The sequence below is a fragment of the Phyllostomus discolor genome, chromosome 13 (assembly GCF_004126475.2).
Source record: "Phyllostomus discolor isolate MPI-MPIP mPhyDis1 chromosome 13, mPhyDis1.pri.v3, whole genome shotgun sequence".
NCBI lineage: Eukaryota > Metazoa > Chordata > Mammalia > Chiroptera > Phyllostomidae > Phyllostomus > Phyllostomus discolor.
Window position 1 is genome coordinate 20,328,410 of NC_040915.2, and position 10,327 is coordinate 20,338,736.

The 10,327-nt window shown below is 56.0% G+C and overlaps 1 protein-coding gene across 1 annotated transcript; it reads right to left on the reverse strand.

The window, feature by feature from the left end:
• Positions 1 to 3,823: 3,823 nt before the first annotated feature.
• Positions 3,824 to 8,408, reverse strand: IL17B (interleukin 17B). The gene is made up of 3 exons (XM_028528820.2): positions 8,062 to 8,408; positions 5,575 to 5,864; positions 3,824 to 4,160 (listed from the first exon to the last, which is right to left on the reverse strand). Exons 1-3 carry the CDS (start codon positions 8,080 to 8,082, stop codon positions 3,929 to 3,931), a joined length of 543 nt encoding a protein of 180 aa, XP_028384621.1. The 5' UTR covers positions 8,083 to 8,408; the 3' UTR covers positions 3,824 to 3,928.
• Positions 8,409 to 10,327: the final 1,919 nt, after the last annotated feature.

Genomic DNA, 10,327 nt, shown 5'->3' on the forward strand with positions numbered 1-10,327 from the left:
CATAGGAAGAGGAGAACTTCCTTAGCACTTGGAGGGACTGGCCACTGTGTCCCTGCTGCAGGGGGTGTGGAGTGGAACACGCCTTGCAAGGAGACAAGGCCCCAGAGGGCAGAGGGCAGTCACACCTGACCCCCAAACATTAACCCCAGCAGAGGAAGGGAAGAAGAGGTGTCGGGATGGAGTTCAGCGTTAACCTGATTCAACGCCCAGGTCCCACCCAGCCCTGCTAAATCCGGCTCTGGGGTTGGGCCCAGGAGGACAGACACTGCCCAGCACACTGAAACGGGGGCTTTCCCGGCCGGAACAACCCCAGAGGTCATCCCGCCAACTTCCCTTTTGTTAAAAAGGTAGAGATAAAAGCCCAAAGTGACTACATAACTTGCCCAAGGTCTCTTGGTGAATTCATGGAACAGAGCTTAAATCTGAGCTTCTCCTTAAAATCACATGAATTCCGTGCCAAGGCGACAGTTGTGGTCGTGAGAGAGAAGGTGCCTTTAAAGTGCGAGAGGCGTGTCCTTGGTTGTTACAGGAATCGGGAAGTCGACACGTAGGTAAGACGCCAAACTTGGTGGAGTGGAAAGCCAGACTCACACTGGCCTGAGCAATAGAAGGGTGTCCTGGTTATCACAACAGTCCAGGCTCAGGGCGCTGTGCAGCTCCAGCGTCACTTCTTCTCTCATGGTCAAGGATGGCTGCCAACAGCTCCCAGGGTGAGAGGGTCTTCTCCCACGACCTCTGAACCACAGTCTGGGCTCTGGGCCAGCTGGGGCCCTGCTGAACCAGTTACTGTGGCCAAGTAAATGCCACATGCTGATTGGCTTAGGACTCAGTTGGGATGAGATTAAGCTGATTGGCTTAGAATTGTCAGGACCCACCCCTGGAGAAGAGGCGATCCAAATGGGGTTGTGCCCTCTTGTTCCTCTCAAGTCCGGTGAAATCTGTGTGTAACGGCATACTTTTGTGGTTTATGTTTAAAGTGAAGGTGGCCCAGGCGATCACGGTGTAACTGATGATCATTGGTATTGGGCAGGGCAGCTGAGACCAATCCCCAACTGCTTCTGACAACCACCCTGTGCATCCCTGAGGACGTACGGAGAGGGAAAAAACCAGGACGTTTCACATCTGATCCCCAAAGCTGGCACTTTGGCTCCCTGCCCCAGCCTGACTGCTGTGGAGCTGGCTGCTGCTTCAGGAGCTTCCTTTGTCTGGACAGGCAGGCCTGAACAGCTCAGGGCCAAACCAGGCCAAGATGCCCACGCTGCCCGCTTCCCCAAGCCCGAACCTGAGAGCTGGATCTCACCACCTTCTCACCTACAAGAAAAGGGCAGAGATTCCTGAAGGCAGTTGAAGGGAGCATGAGAACCAGCAGGAAGCCTCCGTCCCCAGGCCCACCCTCCACTCAGGCCAGGACTGAAGCCCCCAAGGATCCGCAGTGCTCTGGGAGAAGAGAGAGGGAGTGTTTGCAAAGACAGAGAGAGCCCTACAGTCTGCCAAACAAAACAGGAAGGAGGCCACACATTCTCAGCAGTCCCGGGGGCAGTGTAGTGCATGCCCAAACTCCTCGAAGGAACTTTGCCCCTAGAGCAGGTGACTGAAGCAAGATTTCAACTCTTTCAGGGGAGGAGGGCTATGGAGGGTAGAGCTGGGGGTGGGTGACGAACAGTGGGGAGGGAGGAATGCCTTGCTCCTGAACCCACCTTTGAAGGAGCAACAGAGGGAGCTAGGGACAGATCTTGGGCTCTCCCTGAGGTCTCCGTGCGTGAATGCATGCCTTCACTCATTCACCAAGCGCTGCACCCCTGTTTTGCACGTGGCAGTATGCTAGGTGCTGGGGATACAACACTGAGGCTGGGGGATGAGGAGCCCGTTCTTATGGAGTGGGGGATTCTCGCTAGAAAGGGGAAGGCATGAGACGCGTTTGAACTTAGACCAAAGGAGTTTAGGGGCACGGTGCAGACCCATTCTCCAAAGGTGCTGAGCTCCCTGCTGCTGCCTGCAAACCAGGGCACTGGGAAGGGTGCACTGCCAGCCCGGGCTCTGGAGACCAAGCTCCTGAGTCACAGAATGATAAAACTGCAAAAGACCCTGGAGAGACTAAATCCCATCTGTTCATTTGACAGATGAGAAAACTGAAGACCGGAAAGAGGAAAAGACAATCTCCATAGGAAACCAATAAGTTCACTGGCGCTTACTGAAGATCTCCCTGTGTCTGATGGTCTGGCAGGAATCCCACCGGGTGCGGAGTTTCCCCACCCAATCCCCATGCCCCAGGACACCTGGGGTCTCCTCCCAAAGCTGAAGCACCCTTCTGCCACCCAACTCTTCCCTCACCCTCACCCCACCAACAGGCCTTGGGGAACACGGGTCCTTCATGTGCGGCTCAAGTCTTAAGGCCTGAAGAGCAAGCAGGCTGCGGGGGCCTCAGAGGCAAGCAACCCCCAGGGAGGAGACGAGGCTGCTGAAGGCATCAGCTTGGGCTGGCACACGGAATCTATTTTCCATGTGTCTGGAGCCAGGCTGAAGCTTCCTGGGGTAATTTTAACCAGTATCCACTCTAGAACAATACCAAAAAAGGTAAGTTACTTACCACCCCAGACAGACACATACCTAACCAGTGCCCTTTCATGAATTATGGAGCCTGAATACATTCACAGCTAAAGCTGCTTTAAGCATCGAAGTTAGAGCAGCCAAGTATTTCTATACTGGCTGTTGGCCCTCTTATTGAAATTAACTCTAACGTGCCAGCTATTCTTACCCTCGGAAAATAGCCGGAGCCCCTCAGCTGTCCTGGGGGAGGGCGAGTATTTTTAGATCTGAGAGCAGCTGACTTCGGATGTGCTGCAGGGGCTAGGAGGGCAGGGGAAGGATTGAGTTGCAAGGGGCTGCCGGGTGGGTGGGAATTAGTATCGAGGGGGCAAGGAGCCAGGAGAAGCTTTGGGGCAAATCCATCCACACGGCCTTTTTGATCAGCCAAGTGTCTTGATAGAAGCCAGTGGTTCTCGAAGTGCGGTCTCCAGGCCAGCTGCAGGACACGCTGCAGTAGGAATGCGAGCCTCAGCCCCCACCTCGAACCTACTGACCCTGAATCACTCCGCGAGGGCTGGGCAATCTGGGTTGTAACAAGGCCTCGGGACGATGCTGGCGTTACCTAAAGTTTGAACACCACCGATGTCAGCAAACCGTCTAACCAGATCCCCCGGTGGGTAAGGCTGGTTGAAAGAATGATTTGTGTTGATGTTTCTCAACTCCAGTGTTTGTTCGAAGTCAGAGATCCCCAGCCCCCCAAAAAATTCATTCCCATGTGAACATTTCAGGGGCTCGCCAGCCCAGGTTAGAAACCCCTGCTCTTTGGCAAGCCGGAGGCTCTCCTCCGGTCTAAGGCTGACCTGCAGAGAAGCCGAGTTGAAAGAGACTTTATTCCACCCAGAGCAGGAATCTGCTCCACAATATTCTTGAGAGGCTCAGCCTTACTTAGCTGGACCCTTCTAGAGATGGGGAGCTCGCTGTTTCTGAAGAGACTGTTTGCAACAGTCCCAGCCTTAACTGGGGAGAGTTAACACCTGGTCACTCCTGCATAGGTTCGTGCCATCCAAGCTCCAACAGCGTGGCTGGAGTAAGGCTTATAAACCCAAATTAAAGGAAGTATGTGACTGCCCTAAATGGTAGGAAGAAATACAGTAATTTTTTAAAATAACCTATTTCAGTGTTGGAGAACTCTGAGTGATGGAAAATCCTCCTTTATGTTGATCTGAAATCTACCTCCCTGGAACCTCCTACCCCGACCCTGGTTTTGGCTTCAGAGCCACAAGGAGCAAACCCAAGGTCTTGCTTTAGAAAGACAGCGTTTACTTTTCACACTGGCTTTGCGTGGTATAGGGGTGCAGGGCGGGCGGTCTCCAGCTCCCCGAAGGCTCTGGGCCCAGGCGGTTCAGAAGATGCAGGTGCAGCCCACAGCAATGGTCTCCATGACCGCGCGCTGGCGGCAGGGCCCGGTGCGCGGAGGCAGCGGGCAGAGGCGGCGGCGCACAGGCACCTGGCTGAACACCGGCACGCTCACCATGCTGCGGTCCTCCTGCATGGTGAAGGGGTTCACGCAGCCCAGACACAGGCACCGAGCCTCTGGCAGGTCCACAGGGACGCGGCTGGGGTCGTGATTGATGCTGCAGGAAGGCCGGAGAGAACAGGACTCAGGGAGAAAATTGGAGCCCACACACCATGCCCCTGCTTTTCCTAACCCAGGTTTTCCTTCCCACAGCAACACCGTGCGATGCCACAGGGAGGGCAGTAACCAGGTCAGGTGAAAAAAAGAATCTTGGAGGACAAGTCAGGTGCCCCAAGGTTATCCAGGTTCAAGGTCACCAATTAGTCACCCAGTTTTCTTCTTTCATTCAACAAGATTCCTATCCTAATACCACACAGTGCCATAGGGTCACAAAGAAGCTAAGGCCCCTCTGTCTCCCTCCCCCTTACTTATAGTCTTAAGAAATTTAATCCACAAGAAGTAACATAGGATAGGACATGTATGCTTAATTCCCACTGCAAGAGGAGTCAGGAGGCCTGGGGTCTATCCTGACTTAGTTTCTATTCATTCAACAAATATTTTTCACACACCCACCATGTGAGTGAGTCTGTCCTTGACATTGGGTGTTCACTGATGGGCAACACAGAGGAGTTCCTGCCCACAGATGGGGGTATAGGGACTTGATTTGTGACCTTGCCTTCGCTGTGCCTCAGTTTCCTCAGCTACTAAATGTGGGCAGTGAACTTGACCTGTGGACCTGCAGTGCCAGGATCACCTGGGAACTTGTTAGAAATGCCAGTTGGACTTTACACCATCACAGAAAGTTCTACTGAACATGTTATTCCGGAGTCTCAGGACATCAGTTGTATAGCCTGGGTTTGTGAGTGAGGCCCCTTCAGGGTTAGCCTGTGTCTTCGTTGTGCATTCAACACACACACAGGTGGCCCCTTCTGTGTGCCAGGTGCTGGGCTGGGACGTGGAGCTGCATGCAAACCAAGGTAAGACCCTTCCCGGTCATCTAGGGGCAGCAGGTCATGATTCCCAAACCCAGCTGTGCATCCTAATCATGGGATGATGTATAAAGGCCCACTTTCTGGGCCTCGGCCCTGGAGGTTTTAACTAGATGGAGCAGGAGAATCCATAGGTGACTCCAGTGCGGGCATGGGGAAGGTCCAAGTCCAGCATGAGTCCGACACGGACACGGCCAACTCAGGACCACCTGGAAGTGCAGTGACTGAGAAGCGCATACAAGACACTCCAAGCTGGAGAAAGCGATGTTCCGGCAAGGCCTTGCAGGCACTGTGGGGGGGCTTGAAGAACAGCAGCAGCAGCGCTGTGCATGGGTGTCTCTTTGCAGAGAGGCCGAGCAGCTTGCCCAAACCCACACAGCAAGCAAGAAGCAGAGCCAGAATTCCATCCCAAGCACTCAGGCCTCTGCCTTCACAGTCTTAACTCTTAATGATGACAGGGACCATGCACACGGTGTTTCCCCCTTCCACATGCAGCCCTCAACACGCAACCCAGCCTGCCCACGGCTACCCAGGCTGGCCTACCTGTAGCCCCATGGTGACAGGCTTCTCTTGTTGGACAGCCACAGCTGTAGGTTGACCTCACACTTCCTCCTCACTGGCTCGGAGCTGTTCCTCAGCTGGGCCACCATCTCCCCAAGGTTTCTCTCGTATTCCTCCATGCGGGCGTATGGCTTCGCCCGTGATACCAGGTCCAGCGGCACCTGATGAGGCCCAGGGGCCAGGGGCCCAGGCCGCCCTTGCCCCTTCCTCTTGCTCTTGGGGTTCCTGGGCTGGCCCAGCCCCAGAAAGATGGAAATGGTGAGAAGAAACAGCTGAGGAGGAAGGTCACAGGTCAAAGGTGAGAGAGCCAGGACCCCCTCCCTGTAGGCCAAGACTCAGCACCCAGAGAGGGGAGAGGGGAGGGGGAAGAGGAAAGGCCTTACGGAGGTGTGTCCTGCCCTGTCCCACCAGCCCGCTGCACCCATGTACCAACACTTCCATGCACCACGCTCATTGCTCAGTCCTGCCTGGTGCACCTTGGAATACTCTCCCCACGCATTTGAATTGATGAAAAGGTTTTTAAGGGCCAAGGATGGATCTTTTCTAAATGCTGTTATTTGTAAATAAAGTCTTCCCCCCCACCTTGAAATAAAAATCTCCCCACCCATCCACTTCTCTCTAGCTGCACCACTAGCCTCACTTCCCTGAACAGCTCAGCAGTCTCCTACCTGGTCTCCCCAAACCGCCCCTGTCTCCTCCCAAGCCGTTCTCCACACCAGGGCTAAGAGCAGCTGTTGAAATGCCAGTCTAATCAAGGCACCTTCCTGGGCCCGCGCTTCCTCTCACACCCGTGCTCCAGCCTCTGGTCTTCTCCCAGTTTCTGCCTCTCACCATGCTCCTTCCTGCCACTGGGACTTGTCACAGGCCACGACCTGCAGAGTCCTGCCCCTCCTCACTTTCTGAGTGCCTCTCAGCCCTCCAGGGTCACTCCTCAGGGGTGCCTTGGCGGGCCCTCTTGTGCCCTTAAGGCCACATGCCTCTTGCTCATAAGACTATTGTCTTACGGTCTGTATATGGGACTCTTGTCTATGTCTGTCCCCTGCTAAGCATAGACTCCATGAGAGCAGGCGTGGGGTCAGCTTCCACACCCTGTCTTATCCCCCATGTCCAAGTGGACGCATGGCTGTCACCATCCCTGCCTTCTGTGGCTTAGTCTGGGAGAAAGAACAGATGCTGAGCATGAAAACAAACACCTAAATCTCACTAGAGACAACAGTGATGGTGGGGCCGTGCAGTGCGTGCTTAGAGAAGAACAAGGCCACCCACGTAGCCAGGTGACAGGGTAGGGGCCCCGCAAAGCCTTTCTGAGGTGCGGGCATTTCAGGTGAAGTTTGGAGGACGAGGGGGTGGCAGATGGGAAAGAGTGTGAGAGATGTGAGTTGGCTGAGGGCTTTGCTGAAAGGCAACAGTGAGGCTGGAGTAGAGCGTGCAGGGGGAGGGGCGTGAGATGAAGCTGGGGAGATGGGCAGGTAGAGCCAAGGATCTCTGTCGGACTCCCTGACACCTGTGCCCCCCTCCTGCAGCCCCTGACCCTCTGCCTGCCCCACCCCCCACCCTCTCCTTACCCACTCGTATCCGCCCCCCACCTGCTGCTGTCCACTTCTGCCCTCAGAGCCGGGAGTGTCAGGAAAGCCTCTGGCTCACTCCAGAGAGGACCCAGACTTCTCGGGAAGCCAGGGAGAGAAGGGCCAGGACTCGGGTGGGGCCAGGGCCGGCCAGATGGGACGGACCTTCGGGGGGGAATTTCATCTCTCCCTGGGACCTAGCCAGGCCCCTACCTGCCCTGTGTCCCTCACCCCATGGTTTGCTGGGCCCGTGCCTGACTTTCCAGGCTACCCAGCAAGTCCTGACCCTTGGAAACAAGTTCCAGCAAAGTCCTTCTTGGCAGGGCCATTTCCTGGAGCAAACTCCATGACAGAGATTCCAGGCACTGAAGTCTTCCTTTCTGGTCCTAGATTCTTGCGCAGAAAACTGTCTCTCTAACAACAGACTCTCTCATCTCATCTGAGTTTCTCACCTGGCATCCTTAAACTCCAGTTCTTCCTCCAGAGAAACCCAGAATGGAATCAACATCCCCCCGCCCCCAGCCTCAGGTTGCAGATGGGAACCAGAGGCACCGAAGGACTTGCCCAAGGTCACACAGCCTGGCTCTCAGGACCCAAGGACTCTTTGGAAAAACCCCGATAACTAAGTTTGCCAGCATCTCCCCAGATGCCTTTGGCCTGAAAGGGCTTCAGTGTGGACGGGCCGAGCACCGTTCAGAGGCCTGAGCTACTGGCCATGGCTGCAGTCTGTGAGACCAGTCTGTGAGACCAGTCTGTTTCTCTCTCGTCCTGGGGGAGAGGACAAGGGGAGGACTCTGCAGGTTCCAAGCCAAACAGAGGCAGACATTAATCAATAGGAAAGAAGTACCGAAACGCTCGGGCCCTAAAGAGGGGTGGGGGTGGGGGGTAGGGAAGCGCCACGTACCAGGTTGTACAGCCAGTCCATCCCGACGAGCCAGGCGGCCAGCCTGCAGCTGCCGCCCGCCTGGAACCCCAGATGCCTCCACCAAGAGAATGGCAGCGACAGGATGGAGCGAAGCAATTATAGCTCATCAGGGGGCTGCTGGGGGTGGGTGGGCTCATCCTCGCTGGGAGCCTTGGGCCCCCAGCTGGTTGGGCCTGGCGCAGTGGCAGGCGGTGAGGGGCGTGGGGGCAGGCCAGGAGCCCGCAGAGGTGCCCAGGGGCTGTTGACTGAGGGACAATGCCCTGTGTGTCTGGCGGGGCTCTGGCGGGTGGCACCTCCGCCTGTGGCCTGCGGCCGGCCGGCCGGCCAGCACCCACAGGGCCGGCTAAGACAATCAGCTTCGTTTGCTTTGGGGATGGCAAGGGGGTGAGGGCAGAGGAGGGACGGGCTGTCCGTTGGTCAGGAGAGCAAATGTTCTCAGAGCGTGCTGGCCAGGAGCAGGACACAGGCCCCCCCTCCCAGGGTAGCGGACTCGGGTGCTCCGGCCTCAGCCGGTCTCAGGTGAGCTCAATAGCCCTTGATGACCGGAGTGCCACCTCCTTAGTTCACAAGTGGGGAAACTGAGGCTGGCCGGAGCAAAAAGGGACTGGTCCTGGATTACACAGTGCGTTACAGATGCCAGAGCTGGAGTTCCTCCCTGGCGCTGTGCAGGGCTCTATCCACCAGCCCACATTGTTTTTCTTGGGATATTTTCTGTGCAGTTCTGGCCTGCTGGGAATGTGTTTGTGAATCTGTGTTCTCACACGGGCCAAGTCTCAGACCCATGAGGACGTCGTGGCCAGTCGTGCTGGCCTTCCTGCCGTCACATTCCCCCTTGTATGGAGAAGGTCTCCGCTCCAGGGACCTGGCTCCATATGACTGTCTATGACTTTTATTCTCTCTCAACCTCAGTTTCCCTCTCTGTAAAATGGGTGTTGCGCCCAGGAATCAACAGTGGCCTAGCCCATGTCTCCCTGAAATCATTCGAGGCTTAGTTCCCATGTATCTAGAATGGGAATCCTCGAGGCATTCAACATCTAGGGCTGTTATAATGACTGAAAGAGATAACCCATGTTAAACGACTGGCACGGTGCCTGGCATGTAGTAACTGCTCAATAAACACTTAACAGTTAATTGTCAAAATTATTATAATTTTACAATTGTTTTTTATAAACATCAGCTGTTCTAATTAACTTTAGTGCTAGCACAGTGCCCACTGCTCAGCCAAGGGAACTTCTGCCCTGTCCGGCCACCCTCCTGGCTAAGGGAGCTCAGGGTTTCAAGGGCTCTGGGGACAGTTTTGTGAGCTCAGGTGACCCCGGGGTCTATGTGTCCTGGAATCACACGCTGAACTGACCAGCCCAGCGGGACGCTGGTCGAACAACCTCTCTCGCTCAAGTGAACAGCCCAGCCAATGGTGAGCGAGTGAGTCCACTTGGGGAGGCAGAGGAGGGGACGGAAGGGAGTGTGAAGAGGACAGGGGAGGGACACGGTGAACAGACATCCCAGGCTGCAGTGTCCTGCTGAGGGGCCACTTTTAGCCATTTACAGGAATCGGCCGGAGGGAAGAACGCGGGGCTCGAGGCCCTCCTGAGCGTCACAAGATTAATCTGTGCAGGGCAGGTTTCCACAGCATAGCCGGGAAGCTGGCTGGGGCTCGCGCTCATCCAGAGATACCACCATATTTGGTCAAATACTAGACAGGGCTCCATTCTATCGCTGGAAACTCCGGAGGGAGGGGGACTCTGAAAATACCTCCTCAGACAGCAAGGGCCCCCACTCCCACCCCCAGCTGGTCCAGCCCCACCGCCACTGCCCTTTGAACCAGTGCAACAGCCAGAGGGACGGAGCGAAGGATGGGGGCCGCCTGGCTGCGCTCTGTGCATCCCCTCTGCTGCTGTGGGTGGTGGGGTCCGACAGGCCAGCAGTGGGGCGACCCCTCCCCCGACCTCCGCAGAAAGGCAGGAAAATTCAACTGGGGTGCAGGGCGTGCCTCTGCTTCTCAGGATCCCTGGAGCCACCACACTGTCCTCATCGTTGCTGTCTCCCAGGAAGGAGTGATAATCAGCTTCCTCAGCTCTCAGCCTCGGCATGTGTAGATGCAGGTGCCGCAGTCCTGGCCCGCAGTTCTGACGTAGCCAGCCTGCAAGCTGCACTTCACAACAACAGCAAGGCTGCATGCCGCAGGGACTGTCGCCATCCTCCTGCTCACTCTCCCACCCCACCCCCATTCTACCACAAGGCGACC